This window comes from Oncorhynchus kisutch, linkage group LG6, assembly GCF_002021735.2.
Source record: "Oncorhynchus kisutch isolate 150728-3 linkage group LG6, Okis_V2, whole genome shotgun sequence".
Lineage (NCBI taxonomy): Eukaryota > Metazoa > Chordata > Actinopteri > Salmoniformes > Salmonidae > Oncorhynchus > Oncorhynchus kisutch.
In genome coordinates, this window is record NC_034179.2 from 63127818 (window position 1) to 63150984 (window position 23167).

Sequence of the window (23167 nt, forward strand, 5' to 3'; positions counted from 1 at the left end):
TAAGATCATGAATTATGTTCATGAATGTTTAATATTTATTTGAATTGCGCGCCCTCCAAATTTTTCACCGGATGTTGTCGGCTGGTGTCCCGCTAACGGGACGCCTATCCCTATAGGGTTTGACCGATGCAACCACCAATTGGGGAGAGGATAACCAAATGTGTTCAAAAACTGAAAGGACAGTTTGTTGAATTTGAAGAAAGGTTTAGAACAGAGGAAGTTAGACACAGTGGGTTACCCGACATGGAAGATGAAGATGCACTCAATCCCTACAAAAACGGGGCAATCACCCATCAACTGACGCAATTCGTACATGATGATTTGCAAAAAAAAAATGTTTGTTTCCACAACTAATGACTGGGAGAGACAAAACTATGGCGACATCATCGACAGGTTGTCACAGCTGGACAGAGACACCAAACAACATAATCAACTCGCTGTTATCAAGAGTTGTGCAGGTTTCCGAGTGAAACCAATAACATTACTCATTCAGCAGAAGAGAAACCTGGTCTATGTCATTATTGTGGGATTTATCGTTGCCAGTGACGTCGTTGCCAGTGGGGAATAACTCCCGAGGGGAGACATGACGTACTATCAGGACAGTGGGTGATGGTAAAAAAAACATGTCACAGACACATTAGGGCCAAAACAGGAAGGTCCTTATTGAGTTTTGCTCATAACGAGGGCAGCAGTAAAGGTCCAGGGAAAAATCACAATGGATACATGTCACTCATTGCAAGGTTGCCCTTTTTGATGACAAACCAGAGCCTGGAACATAAAGAACGGATTGATTAGCCATCGGGGGCCAGTCTCGGGGGAAGAGGCACAGTAAGATGATCAGAACCTGATAAGCTTCTATGTTGTACACTTCAGTCATCGTATTAGGGATATCTCGGGGGAAATGTCCAATGTTTTCCTGAAAATTGGGACATGCTTACTTATGCTTACTATGTTAAATATCCATTTCTCTTGAAACCAGGACATGTTACTTTCACTTTTTTTGTTTCCTTGGTTACAGGTCATGAGAGTGTACCATCTGAAGCTGAAGCGATATCCCTTGATCCAAGGACTGTACTTGAAATGGTACAAGATCACCTGTGCAGTGTTCATTAGAGAAGTCCTTTTCAACCAGGTGGAACAGAAGAAGAATTCCTCACTACCGGCAAACGGTCAGAATCACTGGAGAGAATCACTAGAGAATCAGAGGACAGGGTACTTCCAATGTAGATTTGTCCACTTTGAATAAACCTATTTTCCTCCCCCTGATTTGCTTTGGGGTCTACGTTATTAAAGAGTGACATCAACTGCTAACAGCACTGTACAGCTCGAGCTGGTTTTGACAATTGACCTTCACACAAACAGCTAAACCAAAAATTGAGACTTAAGAGGTAGGTGTTGTTCTAACCTTGTGTATCTGTGCTTTTATTGCAATAACACATCGGCATGTCGACACACACGGTCAATTCACAGAACATAAAAATAGCTTTTGACAACATGCACTGTTCACATAAAGCAATAAATGAACAAACGCATCGCAACAACAGACTGGTCAAATTTGGATGAAATTACACACATACTGTACTTTGCGCACAGACACAAACACGCTCACTCTTACAGGCATACACAGAAGCAATGCGTGTTCATACACACACAAAATATTGAAATCACAGTCACACACAGAGCTGATTTGATAAGTAATAAAAGTTTCTTTTTAACCATATACCATTTCCAAAACGTGTTGAATTGTTTAACACTGGTCTCGAGCACACACACACTATATTAGACAGACTACAACCAAGTTATAATCCAACACCACAATCTTCAAGTTTGGAGTGAGATCAACAACAATACTGATATATTACTCAATAATAGTCAATAGAATGATTTGAAATCAGTCATGATATACTGTATCTTATATATACTATGTACAGAAAATAAATAATATAGGGGTGGGGGGGGGGTACATTTACACCTGAAACGACACTTCTCACTTCCACCACACTGTCTATGTTATCATCGGAATATTGAAATAGTTGCGATGACTTGCACTTCATATGAATCTATGTGTATATAGAATACAGATATCATGTTTTCAAGACTGATATATCTTACTGGTCTGCATAAATATAGATAGCAAGACAGATACACAGCACTGTAAATACAGGAAGCTAAAACATACGTGGCTAAATATATGCACAATGCACAAGACAGCACTTTTGCAATCCATATTGCGTTTCATACGGATAACATATTGGAACAGTACGATTTTCAATAGGTTTCTGTGAGGTGATATGTCGATAAGTGTCGGGTGGATGGATGATGACGCCAGTTGCCTCTGAAACATGCGTGGGTGAGAGGGGGCGGGGCGACTTCTTCTCCCTCTCGGATTGGTTGGATGAGAATGGATGGCAAACAGAGGGCGTCCTCCTCTCCTCCTCTTGTCTCTTGGTCAGACGCTCCTTCAGCTCTAGTCGAACTTGTAGCTGCGGTCATTGCGGTCGGTGCGTTCACTGGAGAGACAGACGTGTAGAGAGATGACGATAAAATGGATTCAGGTGACAATGACTTACCAGTGTCCCCCCCACCTTAAACGCATGACATATCGTAAAACCACATTCGACTGTACTACAGCATGTACTCACACAACAACAACAAAATGTCAGAAACAAATGTTGAACAGGACTTAATAATAATAATAATAATAATAAGCTATAAAACAAGAAGAAAAATTGTCAGAGACTATCACAGTAGGGTCAAAGCAGCCTCTGAATGACAATCTGGACAATACGTCATGGTCAAGGTCATGACACAGGGAGGGAATGATGATAAGGTTGTCGTATGTAATGTTTCTATTGCATAGACATGATTGAGGAACAGGAGTATGTCATGCAGTCTGGACAGCTGATGTCAGTTTACCTAAACAATAGATGTGTCATTGGGTGATAACGTGATCATTGTAATGTAGAATTTGGTCGCTCACAGCACAAGTTGGCCAGAGGGTATTTCTTGTAAAGGTATATAAGACACAGGAACGATCTCAGAAGTGCTAGCAGGGGCTTCTAGAGCTCTAAAACGTTGGCATCATTGTAATGAAGCTGAATGAGGAAAGCTATTCCCTAAAGTTAGAGGAGGTAGCTAGGGAAGCTAGCTAAATATCTGGGAAGCTAGCCTCGTAGCTAGCCCCGTAGCTTCTACTGGTGCCCTTACCCTCGGCGACAGCTTAAATTCGGATGTGGTTGGCGTCATCCAACCTGGTGATGACAAGATGAGATCACACCGGTCAACGACTGATACTCTGACCGCATTGGCAGCCAGCGGGCAGGTAAAGTGAGTGTGACAACTTTATTCATACCCCTCTTCAAGAACATAAACAAGCGTGTCACAGGGTTCCATGTTCATAGGATCCCATTTGTGTCGGTGTGTCAGTTAAGTAACACTGATATACTAGTATTACTACTATACTAGTTATACTACAAGTAAATCATGTTCTTTTTAAACTTTAGCCTGGTGCCTGTTGTTGAGTATCATTGTCGTAATATTCACAGAGATAGAAATGGAATGAAGGATACGCAGGAGAGGAAGGCAGGGTTTTAAAGTCAAAGAAAGGAAGTGGTTGGGAGGCCGTGATTGTGTCGCATGCAGGCAGGGTGAGGGTGATTGCGTGGGCGGGAAAGGGGGGAGGGGCCGGGGGGTACTCACGCCCCCTCGTCTCTAAGAAGCTGCAGGAACTTAGTGACTCTGTACTCCACATCCATCTGGAGGAAGGAAGCAGGAAACCAAAGATTAACACCAGTGCACTACAGAAGAAGACACGCACTTTGACAGTGCATATGTGGCATTATGCAGGCTCTACCGTAGAAAGCCATTTGCGCCACTTCTTGAGGCATGAAACCTTTCTAGCGACCATAGCTACAAGACAACGATTGTGGTCGACTGTTCTGCAGCTGAACGATCAGGAGGAGGAGGAGCGCTGACTGCCACTGACCTGCAGGGACATTTCGATGAGCATCAGGAGCTTCTTGATGCCAATCCAGACCCTCTTCCCCTTGACGTGCTGGCCGATGGTCACCCGCTCTGCGTCCGTGAAGCTTCCCAGTAGCTGCAATGGATACCACATCAATGAGTAAACACATGGCACACGAGACAGGACAGCAGCATTAACTACTGAAACTCTTCGTCAATATGTATATCGTGTGTGTTCACTTGTTTGTTTGCGGGAGTGTGCGTACCTCTAGGGCTTCCACCAGGTGTTCTCCAGTAGAGATGTTGGGGACGTGGATGGTGGTACTGAAGGCGTCCAGCATCTCCATCTCCCGCAGCACCTCCTTACGGCTGGTGGTTCCGATGATCAACAGCTTACGGCCCTGTAGGCAGAGTAAAGGACGGACAGACTTACACACACGTTACATGCACACGCACACACACACTTATACGCACACGCACACACACACAGGCCGGTGTAACTAAACACATTAGCATAACGCAACACCTACATTCAGTAATGCAGCCATGCCCGTGTTGTACTGAACAGTGAACACTCACTTTCGGAGGAGTCTTCTTCAGCAGCACCAGCAGGGCCTGGAGAACCATGTTGGAGAAGCGAGGTCCAATGGGGACGTAGTCTAAAAGGAGCGGAGCACAAAGAAATCAGAACCGTACTTCGGACAGGAACCACTAGTGTTGCCACCGACTCCCTTAGCGTGGGAGAACCGGGCCTTGGCTTTGAGACACAGCGCTTTGCTAGTCCGCGGCGCCACTGGAAAGTTTTAAAAAGAGAGATACCAGTTTGTTGCTCCACTAGAGACGGATCGGGGAGGCCCGCTAGACTAGAAGGAGGTTTCAGAGGAACGAGGAGGTAGACAATCACCTAGGAGACGCTCAATGTCGTCCACCACCACACAGCTCAGCTGAGACTTGTAGGCGTCCTCGAAGATCTGAGGGAAGGAAGGCAGGGGATATGGAGTTTAATGACGCAACAGGACTGCATAATAATGCCATACAGGAAGTACTGGTAATAATCTCTTTCTTCTGCTCTCAGTTATTATTGTTACGTCAGATAGGAAAAGGAAAGGAGAAGTCGCTAGTAAAGAGATCGGTGGACCCAGGGATCAAACCCCTAACTCTGTGGGGAAATGCGTGGTCCAGAGTCAGCAGTGCCACATCTAGTCTACCATTCGACCAGATTCTGGCACAGTGGTCATCTCTTTCTATGGGCATGGTGCCATCTTTACAAAGACATCAGGGTCAAAACACTTAATAAAACTACAGGAGAAATTCAACAGTGTGCAGGTATCCATCTTTCTGTCATGGTGCCAGGCTTCACACCCACCTTCTTGATAGCCAGGCACTTGGAGTTTTCGGAGAAACCGATCATCTTGTCCGGGGAACAGATCTTGATGAAGGGGAACTCTGAGCTCTCCGAGATTTGGGCAGCCAGGGCCGTCTTTCCACTGTGAGGGGGTCCTAAGAGGACAGATGGACAAATAAAGACTGTTAGAGAGAGTGTGTGTGTGTGTGTGTGTGGTGGGGGGGGGGCTGTTATTCAACTGTGTGTGTGCGCTTAAGTGTGTGAGCTCCACCTGCATGTGCCTACGCTCACTTGCGTGTGTGTGTACGTGTGTTCGCTCACACGTGTGTGTGTGTGTGTGTGTGTGTGTGGTCAGGCCTACCCTCCAGTAGCACGGCCACCAGCGGTGTGCGGTCGCTGTTCTTGGTCTGCTGCACCAGCAGCTCCCCGTCATCCAGCACACAGGTCACCGGGTCGCCCCACTTGATGATGCCGTTCATGATGTAGCTGGCGTAGTCCTCCTGGTTGGAACCAAATGCCTGGGGGAGGAAGAGAGAGAGGAGGATAAAGAGGAAGGGGAGTGGGCAGAACTTCTCAGGATTGGAATGACAGTATTAAGGGTCCATCTCAAATGACACCCTGTTCACTTTGCCGCCTATCCTTTGTAAAAATACACATATAGAGATGCCTACTGGTTTAATGTCGTTGTTCAGGGAGCCCATGAAGTCGCTTCTGGTGACCTGCAGCTTCTCGGCTCTCTCTGTGTCCACCTCCACTGTGGCTGTGGCCTGGACACACAGAAAGAATTAGCAGTCTGATCTGACTGTGGTATACAGTAGACTTAAAAGGACAGCGTTAGCCCCTCAAAGCACCTGTGTGTTCAAATGTGCCAAATGGATAGTCTAACCGTATCATGGATGTTCATGTTTGTTGATTGGCTGGACTCTAACCTTAATGTGGCGGTTCATGGCTGTTGATTGGGCAGCTCTGACCAGCCCCTCCAGTTCAGCACCACTGTAGTTCTTGGTTCCGGCAGCCAGCTCCTTCACGTCCACATCAGGAGCCAGCAGGCCGAAGTCACGCATCTTATTAGTGTGAATGTTGAGAATCTGAACACGCCCCTTTTCATCCGGAAGACCTGAGGGGGAGGGAGGGAGGGAAGGAAGGTAAAAATGGATTCAGGGAGGGAGAGAAGTCACTACAATAACACAATAAAGGGTGGCGGAACACATGAAAAGAAACAGGCCAGGAGATAAGAGAAGATGTGGGATTCTTACCGATCTCCATCTTGACCTCAAACCTGCCAGGCCTCATCAGGGCATCATCTATCAGGTCAGGCCTGTTGGTCATCCCTGTGGGGAAGAGAACGAGAGAAAGGGGGATGCAAAGTTAAAGATGGAGTTACTAGTTAAACCAGAGTCTTGCATTCATCTCTAGTGCTATGTGAGGCTTAGGGTAAGATTGGTATCTATACCTCAAATCTAACCATCTATGACCAGTATGTTATAGAAGAGTGTACCTACTACCTACCTATGACCAAGATGTTGTTGAGCTGCTCTACTCCGTCTATCTTGGACAGCAGCTGGTTGACCACCGTGTCGTGGACTCCTGTACTGCCCTGCCCAGTACCTCTCTGCTTACAGATGGCATCCAGCTCATCAAAGATGATTATGTGCAGACCACTGTTAGCACCCAGCTAGGACGAGAGGAGAGAGGGGTGAGTAGGAAGAGTGGATGAAGAGAAAGAGAGGGAGACAGTCAGTCATGCATGTACGTATTTGTTTGTGATCTTATCCTCTTGGATGGATTTTTTTTTTAAATACATTTTTACCCCTTTTTCTCCTCAATTTTGTGATATTCAATTTGGTAGTTACAATCTTATCCCATCGCTGCAACTTCCGTAAGGACTAGTTCGATGAATTACTTCTGGTCATCAAAAAAAAGATGGTGGTTGGCCACTCACCCTCTTCTGCTCCTCTTCTGCATCTGCGAAGAGCTTGCGGATGTTGGCCTCAGACTCTCCAACAAACTTGTTGAGGATCTCAGGGCCGTTGACGATCTTGGGCTCGCGGGAGTTGAGCATCTTGCCAATCTGCCTGGCCATCAGAGTCTTTCCACAACCAGGAGGCCCGAAGAGAAGGATTCCCTTCACGTGCTTACAACCTGGGTGGCAATGGAACAACGACTGTCTATAGACCTCTGAATATTTGAAAACACAGCATGCTCCAGTTGTGTACACAGACAATTTAGTTTGTGACAAATTATCACTAGGAGGCACCGAGAGGCGCAATGTTGCACATGCAATGCGGCAATTGTTCTGCCAATACCGCGGCTCGACCGTACTTTTTTTTGTGCCCGCCACTGTAGGTAGTACCCGCACGATCTAACGAAGACCAAGGAGTGGGGAGCCTTACCCATCTGTTCCACGATGTCAGGAGGGAAGACACGAGAGGCGAAGGCTCGGCGGAAGATGTCGGAGAACTCCTTGTCCAGACCACCAATGCCCATGCGCTCAAAGTTCCAGTCCGGGTTGATGATGGACTGACGCTGCTCTTTGGTCTTGGCTTTGCCTGGTGGGCAGAGAGGAATCAAACACAACTTTCTTTCAAATTCATTAAAAACATACTCAAATAGACTTTACGATGAAAAAAAGTGTAACAATGGATAAAGACGGGTTCATTTTCCCATGGTTGAAGGATTCGATCAATCTTGGTCTAAATCAAATCCAAAAATCAAAATCAAAGTTTATTGCTTGCGTAGACCAATTTTTAGATGCTATAGCAGGTGCAGGTAAATGCTCGGGTTACTAGCTCCAACAGTGCAGTAGTACCTAGCAAGGACAATGGAAAAAAGGAACAACACACATAATCCAGAGAAATAAAGAAACATCAGAAAGAGCAAAGTCAGAGACCGGAATATATATGAATGGAAATGGTGTGTACAGCAGTAGTTATATAGAATGAGACATGACTACAATACAGTATATAGATATAAAGTGGGTAAAACAGTATGTAAACATTATTAAAGGGATCAGTGTCCAATGACTATCTACTGTATGTATATAGGGCGGAAGCCTCTAAGGTGCAGAGTAGGGTACCGGGTGGTAGTTGGCTAGAACAGTGACTAAGGCTAGTGGTGACTGATAAACAGGCTGATGGCCTAGAGATAGGAGCTGTTTCTCAGTCCCAAATTTGATGCAGCTGTACTGTCTCCGCCTTCTAGATGGTAGCGAGGTGAACAAGCCGTGGCTAGGGTGGCTGGTCTCCCTGTGACACCGGGTACTGTAGATGTCCTGGAGGGCAGGCAGTGTGCCCGGTGCGTTGCGGACAGTGCAATTGCCCTTCCAGGCGGTGATACAGCCTGACAGGATGCTCTCAATGGTGCATCTATAGAAATTTGAGAGGGTCTTAGGGGCGAATCCTCATTTCTTCAGCCTCCTGAGGTTGAAGAGGCGCTGTTTGCATTCATCACCACGATGTCTGTGTGAATGTACCATTTCAGGTTTTCAGTGATGTGCACGATGAGAATCTTGAAGCTTTTTACCGTATCTACTGCAACCCTGTCGGTGTGGATGGGGCCGTGCTCTCTCTGCTGTCTTCCGTAATCAGCTACTTCATTTTCTTGACGTTAAGGGACAGGTTCTTTTCCTGGCACCATTCTGCCAGGGCACTCAACTCCTCCCTGTAGGCTGTCTCATCGTTGTTGGTAATCAGGCCCACCAATGTTGTGTCATCATGAGATTTGATGACTGGGTTGGAGGTGTGTGTGGCCACGCAGTAATGGGTGAACAGGGAGTACAGGAGGGGCTGAGCATGCACGCCTGTTGGGACCCCGTGTTGAGGATGGCAGCGTGGCAGAGGTGTTGTTGCCTACCTTCACCAAGTCCAGGACCCAGTTGCACAGGGAGAAACACGGCCGTAACCTTAATGATGAGCTTGTAGGGCCCTGCGGTGTTGAAGGCTGAGTTGTAGTTGATGAACAGCATCATTACATAGGTATCTCTCTTGTCCAGGTGAGATAGGGCAGTGTGCAGTGCAATGGCGATTACATTGTCCGTGGATCTGTTGCGGCGATATGTAAATTATAGTGATTCTAGGGTGTTGGGTAAGGTGGAGGTGACATGGTCCTGAACTAGCTCGTGTCTGAGCCTTTGAATTGCGACTCCGCTATGTGGCTGTACTATTGTTTTGCCTCGGTGATTGCTTTACGGAGTTAGTAGTTGGTCTGTTTGTACACGTCCATGTTCCCAGTCACCTTGCCATGATTAAAAGCGGTGGTTCACGCTTTCAGTTTTTCAAGAATACTTCCACCTATCCACGTTTTTGGGATAAGTTCTAATCGTCACAGTAGGAACAACATCCTCTATGCACTTCCTGATGAACCCCGTCACCGAGTCAGTGTATACATTGATACTATTCTCAGAGGCGACCCGGAACATTTCAGAGTCCTCATGATCAAAACAATCTTGAAGCATAGATTCCGATTGGTCAGACCAATGTTGAACAGTCCCATGGGGAGCTTCCTATTTAGGTTCCTGCCGATAGGTGGGGAGGAGCAGAATGGAGTTGTGATCTGATTGGCCGAAGGGAGGGCAGGGGAGGGACTTCTAGCCAGTAGCAATGATCCAGGGGTCGGTGTTGTGTTTGAAGCACAGATGTGTCGATAGAATTCCAGAAGCGTTTTCCTCAGATTTACTTTATTAAAGTCCCCTACTACAATAAATGGATATGTTTTTTCCAGTTTGTACATAGTCCAGTGTAGTTCAAGGTAGTTAATGGTGCAGAAGATGGGCTGTTCCATGGACACAGAGAGTGTTATCAGCGCATTCGGTAAGTATTCAGACCGCTTGACTTTTTCCACATTTTGTTACGTTACAGCCTTATTCTAAAATTGATTACATCGCTTTTTTCCCCCTCATCAATCTACACACAATACCCCATAATGACAAAGCAAAAACAGGTTTTTAGAAATGTGCAAATTTAGTCAAAATAAAAAAGTGAAATATCACATACAAGTTGAAGTCGGAAGTTTACGTACACTTAGGTTGGAGTCAGTCAAACGTGTTTTTCAACGACTACACATGTTTCTAGTTAACAAACTATAGTTTTGGCAAGTCGGTTAGGACATCTAGTTTTGAAGTCTTCACTATTATTCTACAATGTAGAAAATAGTACAAATAAAGAAAAACCCTTGAATGAGTAGGTGTCCAAACTGTTGACTGGCACTGTAGCTCCTACATAATCTACCTGTATTCTGTATGTACTCCTCTGTAACTTACCAACTAACGTGAGGGAGGAGCTCTCTGCTTTCTCGAAAACCACCTGGCTGTTCCCCACCAGCAGGCCAATGTCAATCTAAGTGAAACAGGAATTGTTGGAATTATTACCAACTACTGGTTATTACAAATAACTGTTCCAAATAAACTCGTACAATTCTGCAGAGTTCCTTTTGGACTTCGACCAGCTCCCTAGCAGCACGTTCCCTCGTCAAATAGAGACCCCGTTCGAAATGAAGGGGCAGGTGAAAGCAAGGGCTCCACCCCTTGGCATTCACCTGTCCAGTCATTTCTAATCATGGATTACTTCAAGGAAGGGGGGTAATTCCGACAGGGGTCCATATCATGAAGGGTTGAGTTGTTACAGCAGTAGGTCAATGGTAACTCTGGGTACCTTCTGCTTCTTGCCTGATGCTGGCTCTCCCTTGAGGATGCTGGCGTCCATGGCTTCAATGTCTTTGATCACCAGCCCAAAGAGCTTGTCGCAGAAACTAAACACCATCTGTGGGGGGGGGATGGGGACAGGAAGAATAATAGATGAAAGGAAGAGAGAGGATGAGAGGATGAGAGGAAGGCTGTGTGAGGTTGCATCCCAATCCTCCCACGTTTGCACTCCTACCCACCAGTCTTTTTCCTTGTAGCTCCAGGGAAGGGAAGTGTGCAGGAAAAGTGTGAAGAGTTGTGACCGGCAGGAGTGTTTGTTGTTCTGACTGACCTGCTGGGTGACAGAGAAGCCCTGGTTGTTGAACTGCTGAATGAACTCGCTGGCCATCTTGTCTGAGTCGTAGGGGCTGGTGTCCGTGCTCTTCTTCTGGAGGAAGTCAATCTCTATAGTCATGGCACCGATGCACTGCTGGGACTTGTCAAAGTTGTAGTTGGCCACTATGAGGGGAGAGGACTGGTGTCAGATATGTTTCTAGTACCGTATAATTTGTACTCACAGAAATACTGTACTGTCAAATGAAATAGGTGCTGTATGTTAAGGTGAGCTATGGGCTGTGGTCAAGGTGTGAAGGTACAGTATATTAGGGACTGTGCAGGGTGCAGTGTAAATGAGGCAGCGCTGTGGTCATAGCTTTCTGAATTACCTTCCACCTCCTGTCCAATGGACAGACCGGCCCATTTCCTCTGAGAGAGAGAGGGAGAGAGAGAGAAGAGAGACAAGTCGGCCAAGAATTGCAGGGAAGCAGAGAGAAGAGGGACCTGTATGCTATCAAAAATTAGAATGGTAGTTTTGCAGAAAATTTGTTAAGAGTATAAATAGATCTATGGGTATACTGTACAATAGATTGAACATTCAGTATAATATACAGATCTGGAGTGTGTGTGTTTTTTTATTACCTGTGGCAGACTGAAAGCGATAGTGCCAGGGACTATGGCGTGGTGGGTTTTTGTGGTGAACACAAACTTGTGAGTTGGTGTAGTCTTCACAGTCACATGTCTGTAGAGAGAGGGTTAGAGAGACTCGTGGACATCTGTTCCATATATGCAGGCAACGGCATGACCTCAATAGAATATCATATTTACAAATACCACCCCCCCCCCCCCCACCTAACAGCTATTCTGCTAACAATTTTTTAGAATGATGATTATAGAGTATAGTTTGTAGTATGAAATCAGAAAAAGACAGTACCTTCACAGCAAAAACGGTACACTAATTATATGACAATAGAAAAATGAATACACATATTTAGACCGCTGTGCACTAGTTCTGCAGAGAGGAAACAGAGGAGATGCCAATCTCAGTCAAAACCCCACTGTAATGGAGTGACTATAGTGTTCAAAACAACATATTTATATTTGAAAATAGAATTTCATTATGGGTAGAACAGCCATGTAAGAAAAAAATGAATCCAACATTTCCCAGGAATAGAGGAGAGGGTAGGTGGCAGGGCTATATGTCCAAATCAACAACATGATCCTAAACAACACTCCCTCCCTTTCCCCTTTGAGAACCAAGAGGATTCCATGGCTGGAGGACTAATCTCAAATTAGCAAGAGATTATACTCTGTGTGGTCCCTACCAATGAGCAGAAAAGAGACAGAGAAATCAGGTGGGAAAAGCTGCTATTGAATTCAACTATTTATTGATTCCTATTTATTATTTAACAACTGGTTATAATATGGAGTACCACAAGGTTCAATGCTAGGACTGTTCAGTTGTATACTTTCAACTCATGCTAAATTAAGATATTCTACTGAATTAAATCAACCAGACTCCGAGGGAAACTTCAACATGTCTTTGCTCCATCACTGTCCGTTTAATCCCTCACATTCCTTCACTGACGTGGTGACGTCCTATACACAACATCCCCCCCTTTACTTGGATATGAACTTCAATGTCAACCTGACCTACCCAACAGCACATATTCTTTATCTGTACAGCAACCTTTATGTTATTAATAAACAACTGAAATCTGTTCAATGTCTTATTATTTCTGTTCTCCTAATGGACTTTTCTTTATTTTCTTTCGGTTTTTTTCTTCACAACGTCACTCAAACATTCAGAGTCTTCGCCTTAGTCCTTTTTTATTTGTCATTTTTTTTCAGTTTATACTGGTTCTCTTTGCCCCTTTCAGTACAGGATCATTATTTAATTACAAAGTCTGTTAACTTCTGTGGCAGTTTAATTTGTCTGTGAGGCCTGACTTGCTCGGGTGTCTGTGATCTTTGTGGTGATCCCTCACAGGCGGTCTCTGGTTTGGAGTCTATGTGCCGTCTCAGATTAGGACTGCTCCAGTCTCTTTCCGTTGTGTGTGGTCCTTTGATTGTGGATCCGGCTCCTCAAATATATACCTCTTCAGCGAATGTTGTATTCCTTGAATACCTGGCTCCAGTTGGAGATTGAACAACCACATTGTTTCCCTCTTTATTGACCACAGTGTGTGGTATCTTGTTGAAAGTTGTTTGTCTGTTTTCTCCTATTTTAGGAGAACCTGATATCCGACGTCCACGTCGGAGGGTTTAGCTCTGTGACGGCTGTCGGCATAGATCTTGGATTTCCCTTTCTGCTCGACATTATTGCCCCGTGCCTCCAGGTCACTCTGCTATATCTGGAAGCTTTCCCCTTGGGACTAATTGTCCAATTACACACAGTTCATTTGCTATGGGTGCAAATGCCTGGCGTGTCTCATAACACCCATTCTGAATAGCATTTCTCACCTCTCTTAGCTCTTCATCTGCAGCTGATGCTTCCTCCACTTCCCTTGTGGTCATTGCATTTGGAGTCGCATTCACAGCCGCAAATCTTACATAGTCCTCTGTTCTATGTGTGTGTGAGTCTTTCACTGCAGTCTTCCCAATTAGACGAGACAGAGGGTCAGCGGTGTTGTTTTTCCCCGGCATGTGGACAACTCGAAAGTCATAGGGTCGGAGTCTCAGCACCCACCGTTCGATGCGAGCGCATGGCTTTGAACGAGGACTGTAAATAGCCTCTAAAGCCTCGTGATCAGTCACTAGATCAAATTCCCTGCCGTGTACACACTGGTGAAGCCTTTCACAAGCCCAAACCAATGCAAGGGCCTCACGTTCAGTGTGTGAAGATCTACGTTCACACTCTGACAGACACTTGCTCACATAACAGACTGGAACAATGTATCCTTGTTGTTCTTGCACACGAACAGCTCCTAGGCCCACTGGTCCTGCATCTGCTATGACTTTTGTGGGAGCGTCTTTGTCAAAGTATGCGAGTGTCGCGGCATTCAGCCAGTTACTCTTTTAATGTCCGAAATGCCTTCTGTTTCCGGTCCGAAGTGGAATGTTGTTTCCTTCTTGGTTGACTTCCGCAGAGGCTCTGAGAGTGTAGAGAACTGGGCAATAAACCTACTGCTGCAGCCCACTGAACCTAGAAAGCAAGGAAACCTCTGATGCCGTCTCAAGCTCCCTGGCCTCGACCACTGCTCTCACTCGTTCAGCTCTGGGCCTTACGCCTTTCTATGAGTGCAACATGGAACATGGACAAATTGGTTGTTTATGTTCCATGTTGACCTGACATTTCTCTGAGTTGAGAGTCAGCCCACAGTTCCCCAGCCTGTTGAGGACAGCATGTAGCCGCTGGTCGTGGGTCACCTTGTCTGGGGCCTGGACGATAATATCCTTGTCTGGGGCCTGGACGATGATATCATCCGATACGTTGCCGGTGTCCCATTTGATCAACATGTAGGTTGATCTGCTTTGTGTTTAGCTTACCCACCCCGTCAAACAACCTGGGATATTGCTGTTATAAGCGGAGTTCTTACATCGGTCACTGCTGCTATGTCAACACCCACTTCTAGCACACCCAATTGAATGGCAGTCTCTTTACCTAGCAACGGTACTCCCGCGTCCACATATTACAATGATATGGCACGGCCTGATGAGTATGCATATAGCTTTTTATCAGTCCGTGATGAACGGCGCCTTATTTTCAATATTTCCCCATGTGCTCGCCTCTACTATATCACTCCTGGGCCCCAAAGTCAATTAGCATGAATAAACTGTTCCCTCCCACTGAGAATGGGGTCAGTTACAGAGTTACAGTTTTCATTTTACTGGTGTTTTCCTTTTTCATCCTGTCTCAGCCGTTTTTGTGACATTTCCTCTCCTTTTTGAAAACATGACGCACGGTCTCGTTATCTTTAGCATCTGTACTCGCATGCATGGGTGGCCTTAACTTCATGTTGTTTTGCAATTATAATATTGACAAAGTTCCAGTGAAACTTTCTGCTTTTCATCGGCAGGTTTTCTTGTCATGGTCCTTAATTTATAAACACAATTTTTCTCCACACAGATATTATATATGGAATAATCGTGATATATTGTATAAAAATACCTCTCTGTTTTTAGAATATTGGTTCAGAAATAATATCCTATTGGTGAGCCAACTGGTAAATGCAGAGGGTTTTTTACTCAGTTATAAAGAATTCTTATCACTTTACAAGGTCCCTGTAACACCTAAAGATTTTGCAATTGTTTTAGATGCCATTCCCTCAGGTGTTGCTATGTTATTCAGGAACATGTCAAGACCTGACCCTCAGAGCCTACCTTCTATTGACCCTGTTGACTCATCAGTAGGAAAGATTTGTTTCTCTTTTGGTCCATTCAACAACAGAGCGATACGATCCTTGTTTCAGCAGGATGTTGTATCTATACCTTATGTCATGCCTTATTGGAATGGATTTATTGATAATATCTGTTGGAAAAAAGTTTGGATGTTGCCACAAACATACCTACTTGTTAACAAAATTAAGGAAATTTCCTTTAAAATTATTCATAAATATTATCCTGCCAACCACTATATGAAGAAGTTTAAGGAAAACATCAACTCAAATTGCTCCTTTTGTAATGACCACCCAGAAACAGTTGTGCATCTTTTTTGGCATTGTATGCATGTAAGAAAACTGTGGCAAGACATCAGTAGGTTTATAATTGAACACATTTATGAAGATTTTACACTATTGTGGAGAGATGTACTGTTTGGATTCTTTACATACAATAGAAATAAGCGGAATCATTTTTATGTAATTAATTTCATTATTCTTTTGGCCAAATTTCATATACACAAATGTAAATTTACAAACAGAAAACCACATTTTCGTACCCTACAAAAAGAAATTGAACTGTATTTTAAGACGGTTAAATGCTCTACTAACAAAAAAGCTGTTAGAATTGTAAGTATATGCATGTCCCTTAAGGTCCTTGTGTAATTGTAATGTGATATTGTACCCCCTAGCTCGATTGTCTATTATTTGTAATCTATGTATGCTTGTGTTCCCTCATGTGCTTTATGTATTGATTTGTTGTTAATAAAAAAAATATTAAAATAATAATAATAATAATAATAATAAAAAATAAAAATAAAAAAAAAGATAAAAAAGATATCAAAAAATACTCGCATGCATGGCGGCCATTTGCACTTGAATTCTTTCACATTGTGGTAATGTTAGCCCAGGGCCCTCCTCCAATTGTTTTCGTCGCACATATTCAGTATTACACTTGCTAAGTATGGCATCTCTAATCTGATTGTCCTTATCTCCAGCAAAGTCTTTAGCTGCTTGTCTAAGACGAGTAACACATTGCTGAACTGTCTCACCAGTGTTTTGTGTCAGTTGATAAAATGTCTGTCTCTCGCGAACGCTGTGTTCACCTGTGGCACGAAGTATGCGTTTAACACAACCACAGCCCTGACGCTTAGAACACACCGACAGCGCAGTTTGCATTTTGGTACGCCAGAAATACATTCATTTCCAATGAAACTCTGCGGTCGCCTTGCAGCATTGCGTTGCAGAGGCAGTTGCAGTACGTTCGGTGTGGTGCATAACTTGGATTTACCGAATGTATGCTTCAAACTGTAAGCCTGGACGGCTTGACAGAAATGGTAGCAGCTGATGAATGTGGAACTTTTGTTGCATACATATCTAGATGATGCTGCGTCCTATTTTGCGCAATTCACTGTCGGGGTGTGGACAAGGACACCATCTGGCATTGGCTCCCAAAACAACAGGGTGTTCGAGGCATGACGTTGTCCGTTGGTTCTCCGGTGTCTGCGAGTGTAAAGAAAATGTCCTGCACATCTGTCCCAGCCTGACGTAAAAGCAAAGCTCTCCTCCGTTGTTTTGTAACCGGATCAACGTCACAGGACAATATTAATCCTTTACCATCCACCATCAACCACCTGGTCCAGCGTGGACCAAGCGTAGCAGGCTCACTGTAGCTGTCAAAACTTTGGCACAGTGTTTTCCATCTCGACAACACTAACTCACTTTTCAGATATAACTATCGTTTTCCAACGTTATCCTTGTCGCAACTGTTCAATCGTATACTTACAACTCGTGCTAAATTAAGACATTATACTGAATTAAATTAACCAGACTCATTGTCTTTACTCCATCACTGACCGTGTAATCCCTCACATTCCATTACTGACATGGTGACGTCCTATCTCAGTACGTCACGCCAATACACCGCAAGGACCTGTGCTCTTTTTTTCAATGGCTTATTTGTAAATGCCCTTATAGAGACAGAGTCGATGTGAACAGCGTTTCTCCTGTTGTTACTTAGGAAACATTAGCCACACCCATCTGCTCCCTGGACTCCACCTAAAGTAAGAATAAATCTAGGGAGAACACTGAAATAAATGCTAAGGCACAATCTTCAACATTTTGAAACACCTGATCTCCTTTGATATTTAAAAATATATATATATATTGACGGTACATTGGGAAGACAGTGTGACAGTGCAGAGAAGCAAAGGCAGAGTGGCCAAAACTGTGCTCAAACAGGGCTGGTACATACATTATTGTAAGGCATTATTGTAAGGTCCCAAGTGGTATTCGCTACACCAGACTATAGCACGTCGACCAGGGATCATCAACTAGATTCAGCCAGGGGCCGATTTTATCTTGAGCGGATTGTTTGAGGGCCCGGAACATTACAATTTGTAGACTGCAAATTGACCGCAAGAAGAATCATATTTGACAAAAATATTATCATTTCAAACGTTGCTTACGTTTGTATCCATTCACGTGTCTCTCTATTATGCGTAGCAATACAAAAAATTGAAAATCACTTGGAGCTGGTTGTCTGGTGTTTTTACAGTCTTTTTATGTCCAACAATGAAAAAAATTCTCTTTAAAAAAGCTCAGAAAACTGCCAGTTGGGGAACCCTGATGTAGTGTGATTTTCCAGACTACAGAGAGCTACACTGTATAGTGTGATTACTCACTGTCCAGATTGCAGATCCTTCTCGCTCACCACAGCACAGTTTGTCAACGACAGGTCATCTGTCGGGCATCGTGCCGCTTGCATCGTCTGCAGTGGAGAACAGAAAGAAGAAAAAAAGAGAGAGAGAGAGAGAGAGAGAGAGAGAGAGAGAGGGGAAAAGGTAGATAAACCGAGAGAAGAGAAGGAGGGAAGAAGGAAGTGGGATAAGTTGAAGGGGAGATATTACTCCAGTAGTTGAGTGGTGACGCAGCATTTCCTTTCCATTTCCCAAAGGAAAACTCATTTGACATTTAGTAGCATCATCAAGCAACTTGGGTTTCCTTGTTGAGACTGAGGCTAAGAAACAACCAGGAGACACTTTGACTTTCATCAAAAATCATGAAGAAACATCCAGTTCAATTCTGGTAGTTCACACTATGGTGTTTGGGTATATAATGAACAATTCAACTTTGTTGCAATGCAACAGTATCCTGTAGATATGTAACAGAATGTCTTTGTGTGGAACATTGATCATGTTTAGTTTCTCTCCATATTCAACATATCTCAACTCATTAGGCAACAGCAATGTTTGTCCAACATCACAAGACAGTCAAATGCATATATAAAACCAGCCTTGAAACAGACAACGCCAGAGAGCAGCAACAAGCAGCCGAATACAGTTAGCTAGTTAGTTCATTTGTTAGGATCTGTTACAGTCGTTACAAGACTGGGAATGAACAGATGACATACAAAATACAATGGAACCAAAGGCAAATTCAAAAGGCAAGATATAAAAAACTAAAGAACACTTCTTTCTTAGTCGCCGGTAACTTATCGAAACACAACTCTTGTTGGCGAGTTTCTACACTCTTATGTCAGACTATTGCACGGATCCACGGCATTGACATTCTCTTCCGTAGCTCTGTTCGCACAATTCACGGAGCGAAAAGGTTACAGAGTGAAAATGAATCTCGCCGATCTTTGTTTGCTGCTAAGAGCACAGCTTCCAGACCGCCTGAGAACTGTCATAACATACCAAGGACACTATGCAGTACAGAGCCTTCCCTTTGGTACACAAGACAAACCTCTGAACACTTTCAGTTAAAAGAGAAAAGATGAGAAAAAGAAAGAACATATTGTTCCAATTAAAAATCCCAGAGAAGGCCATGTTACAAAAAGGTTGTTGTGACGACAAAATACACTTTTCAGGGCGGCGGTGTATCCTAGTGGTTAGAGCGTTGGATTAATAACCGGAAGGTTGCAAGTTCAAATCCCCGGGCTGACAAGTTCGTTCTGCCCCTGGACAGGCTGTTGTTGAAAATAAGAATTTGTTCTTAACTGACTAGCCTAGTTAAATAAAAAGACGGAATGTGATCTGGATAATGACGCAATACTTACTCCAGTTTTTAAGACACATCAGGGGAGATTGAGAACCCTCTATCTCAAAACTAGTCTAGACCATTTAAAAACAGTCTTGGTCTGGGCTGATGGTCTATGATGAGACGGCTGTCTTTGTTTATTTTCAACTCAAGATGCATCTTTGAATACCATCTTGTCAGTTACTGTATGTGGCCATGTATGGGTGAAATAACACGCAAGTCCATCACTTGTCAGAGCCAAGTTGGACTAAAATAACAACTGGTTTGGTCTGGGTCTAAATAGGTTGCATCTTCGTCTGGGTGTCATAAAGTGTGTTCTTAGTCTGGGTCTTTAATATTTAATTAATGACATAACAAGGAGACGAATCGCCATTCATTTCAGTTCGATTTTATACAATCCTATACGTTGGTTGTGAACATACCCTGTGAAGATATGCTTGCCATAGCCATCTCTGTATTTAGCTTACTCATAGTTAGACACAGGCCTGCCATGTACGCTTGCTTGTCTGACATTTGAGCGCTGGCGGCTGGGGAGCGGAGAGCGAGGAGAAAGGGCAGAGGGTGTCGGGAGTCGCAATGTTTGGGAGCAAAGGGAATGCTTGGGTTGTGGTAAATTATAGAGAGGTGCGTATTGCACTGCAGTGCTGGCACACTGCCCTGCCCCATTTCTAAAATCACCACATGCAGTCTAGCCTACCCCTTCATCTACCACACCGCCAGCGCTCGCTCAGCCAGAAGACAAATAAATAGGCTTAAGCTTTTCCGCTTGACCCCCGGGTTCAAGCGTAGGTCTGTACACTCTTAGTGAAACTGGAGTGGAGGAGTAATGGATGATAATGAATTGCTTGTGCACTCAATCAAATATTTTCCCTCTCTGCATTTCCAACTCCGTCAATGGATCTGCAGTGGCAGATGATGTGTACCATATCGATATAGTTTCGATAGACCCTGGGAGTTGACGAGGCGGATAAAGCTACTTCCAGTAAATCCGACTGACTGTCCAATTAAGCTGTTAGACGTATAGCGGGTGGCGTGGGAGTTCATACATGAGGAAATGACTTACATACATACCTTGAAAAATATTACGACCTGGGGGCCAACGTACGCAAGCAAAGAGGGAGGGGAAGAGGAGGACATAAGACAGAGAATTGAGACAGCCAGGACCACTGTCTGTCAAAGGGCTGAAGCAGCATCGGGTGCATTGGTTCACAATCGAAGGAATGCCACTTTGACAGTGGCAAGTGGCAAGCGCATGCAGAGCGGGGCAGAGTTGGGGTCATTCTTATCATTTATTTCACTCACGTTAGTTTTGTTCCCGTCCTGAACTGCACCAAAGCATGTGGACATTTTGACGTCAGTGAATTTACACTGCCCAAATAAATTGGTCTGTGGCTAGAGTTTTGTTTTTGAAATGTGAGTTTTTAGCATGCTAAGCGTCTACTATAAACTATACCCAAAAATCTGGTAGTATTGTCATTTGTCGGTCATATATGCTTAACAGTCTTATGTAGATCTTACATAAGGAAGAGATTCATTCTTCACATTGTAAACAGAAAATATTATCTTAATGTGAGAACTAATATGAATTTCCATGAGAACAGAAATCTTTCGTATTTTTGGTGAGTTTATGTGATGAATGGATGGAACCCCAGGGTTACTGTCATGTATGGCTAATTAAAACGGTAATAGGAGCTGTATTATGCACAAACAAGCAAGACATGACATGGTTTTGAATATGTAGTAAGAATAAAACCCTTAACATAAATACCTTCATTCATAACAGAATTCAATGCATTTAATGAGACACCATTTGGATTCAAAGTTGTCACGCCCCACAAACCCCGAAGACTGTATTCAAAACACATATCACAAATGGTTCATTGGTGGTGGTAGGCTGCTGTCAAGACTAAGAATAGAGGGTGTTCACTGATCCGTCTTATGATTGCGGTATAAACACACACACACCGCACACACACAATCCTAAATCTTGATGCCCCGCCCAGCCCTGCAGTCTTGTAGGACAGAACACTCCGGGCTTTTTCTCCTGCCTTATTTCAGGAATCCCTTTTCAATATTCCATCAGCTGGAGTCCTGGGGGAGGTATCCATTCAGATGTCTGTGCTGGAGATCGATATGCATGGATGTAACCAGTAGGAGAAGCCATTCACCTATGCCTCTAGCCAGCTAGTGCATCAGGTTCACCCAATGATGTATACAGTAGAAACATAATTAAACTGAGTATAGAACACATTAAGGAAACCTGCTCTTTCCATGACATAGACTGACCAGGTGAATCCAGTATGAAAGCTAAGATCCCTTACTGATGTCACTTGTTAAACCCACTACAATCAGTGTCGACGAAGGGGAGGAGAAAGGTTAAATATTTTTTTTTAAGCCTTGAGACAATTGAGACATGGATCGCGTATGTGTGCCATTCATAGGTTGAATGAGCCAGATTAAAGATATAAGTGCCTTTGAACGGGGTATGGTAGTATGTGCCAGGCGCTCCGGTTTATGTCAAGATCTGTGAAGTTGCTGGGTTTGTCACGCAGTTTTCCATTTGTATCAAGAATGGTCTACCACCCAAAGGGCATCAAGACAACTTGACACAACTGTGGGAAGCATTGGAGTCAACGTGGGCCAGCATCCCTGTGGAACACTTTCAACACCTTGTAGAGTCCATGCCCTGACGAATTGAGGCTGTTCTGAGAACAAATGGAGGGTGCAACTCAATATTAGGAATGTGTTCCTAACGTTTGGTATTCTCAGTGTATATGAATATACTATATATGCCTACGGGCCAATATTTTATGTTTACAAAACCACAATATTTATGCAATAATTTCAAATGAGGTGTTACTTTTTCTATGGTAGTTTGGCAATCTTACCAGTATATTATGTCTACAAATCAGTTATTCTCATAATGGCACCAGAAAAAGTGCATACACAATCTATTTCACAAACTGATTTGGGATCAGTTCTCCCTACACCAATCTTTACTTGAAACCATTGTAAGCGAGTCAACAGGTCAGATTTTGAAGGGCATTTAGAGTCAGCACAGGGATACAGTTGATGTCAGAAGTTTACATACACCTTAGCCAAATACATTTAAACTGTAAATTCCCTGTCTTAGGTCAGTTAGGATCACCACTTGATTTTAAGAATGTGAAATGTATGAATAATAGTTGAGAGAATGATTTATTTCAGCTTTTATTTCTTTCATCACATTCCCAGTGGGTCAGAAGTTAACATACACCCAATTAGTATTTGGTAGCATTGCCTTGAAAGTGTTTAACTTGGGTCAAACGTTTCGGGCAGCCTTCCACAAGCTTCCCACAATAAGTTGGATGAATTTTGGCCCATTCCTCCTGACAGAGCTGGTGTAACTGAGTCAGATTTGTCAGCATCCTTGCTCGCACATGCTTTTTCAGTTCTGCCCAGGAATTTTCTATAGGATTGAGATCAAGGCTTTGTGATTACCACTCAAATAGCTTGACTTTGTTGTCCTTAAGTCATTTTGCCACAACCTTGGAAGTATGCTTGGGG

The 23167-nt window shown here is 43.8% G+C and overlaps 1 protein-coding gene across 3 annotated transcripts in view; it reads right to left on the reverse strand.

Moving 5' to 3' along the window:
• Positions 1-1393: 1393 nt before the first annotated feature.
• LOC109893154 (vesicle-fusing ATPase) overlaps positions 1394-23167 on the reverse strand; it is a 28887-nt gene continuing 7113 nt past the window's right edge. The window contains exons 2-22 of one of the 3 annotated variants that reach the window (XM_020486225.2): positions 18265-18350; positions 11904-12003; positions 11651-11690; positions 11278-11444; positions 10957-11064; positions 10566-10641; positions 7702-7857; positions 7251-7450; positions 6818-6983; positions 6565-6639; positions 6238-6425; positions 5980-6075; positions 5670-5826; positions 5330-5463; positions 4868-4934; positions 4543-4622; positions 4230-4364; positions 3986-4099; positions 3700-3755; positions 3208-3251; positions 1684-2510 (exon numbers count right to left, since the gene is read on the reverse strand). In XM_020486225.2, the coding sequence (XP_020341814.1) occupies positions 3221-3251; positions 3700-3755; positions 3986-4099; positions 4230-4364; positions 4543-4622; positions 4868-4934; positions 5330-5463; positions 5670-5826; positions 5980-6075; positions 6238-6425; positions 6565-6639; positions 6818-6983; positions 7251-7450; positions 7702-7857; positions 10566-10641; positions 10957-11064; positions 11278-11444; positions 11651-11690; positions 11904-12003; positions 18265-18350 (2232 nt within the window). In that variant the 3' untranslated portion in view covers positions 1684-2510; positions 3208-3220. Of the gene's footprint in view, positions 2511-3207; positions 3252-3699; positions 3756-3985; positions 4100-4229; positions 4365-4542; positions 4623-4867; positions 4935-5329; positions 5464-5669; positions 5827-5979; positions 6076-6237; positions 6426-6564; positions 6640-6817; positions 6984-7250; positions 7451-7701; positions 7858-10565; positions 10642-10956; positions 11065-11277; positions 11445-11650; positions 11691-11903; positions 12004-13724; positions 13743-18264; positions 18351-23167 lie in introns of those variants that run through there. The other 2 variants (XM_020486224.2, XM_031827140.1) reach the window with 2 other exon arrangements.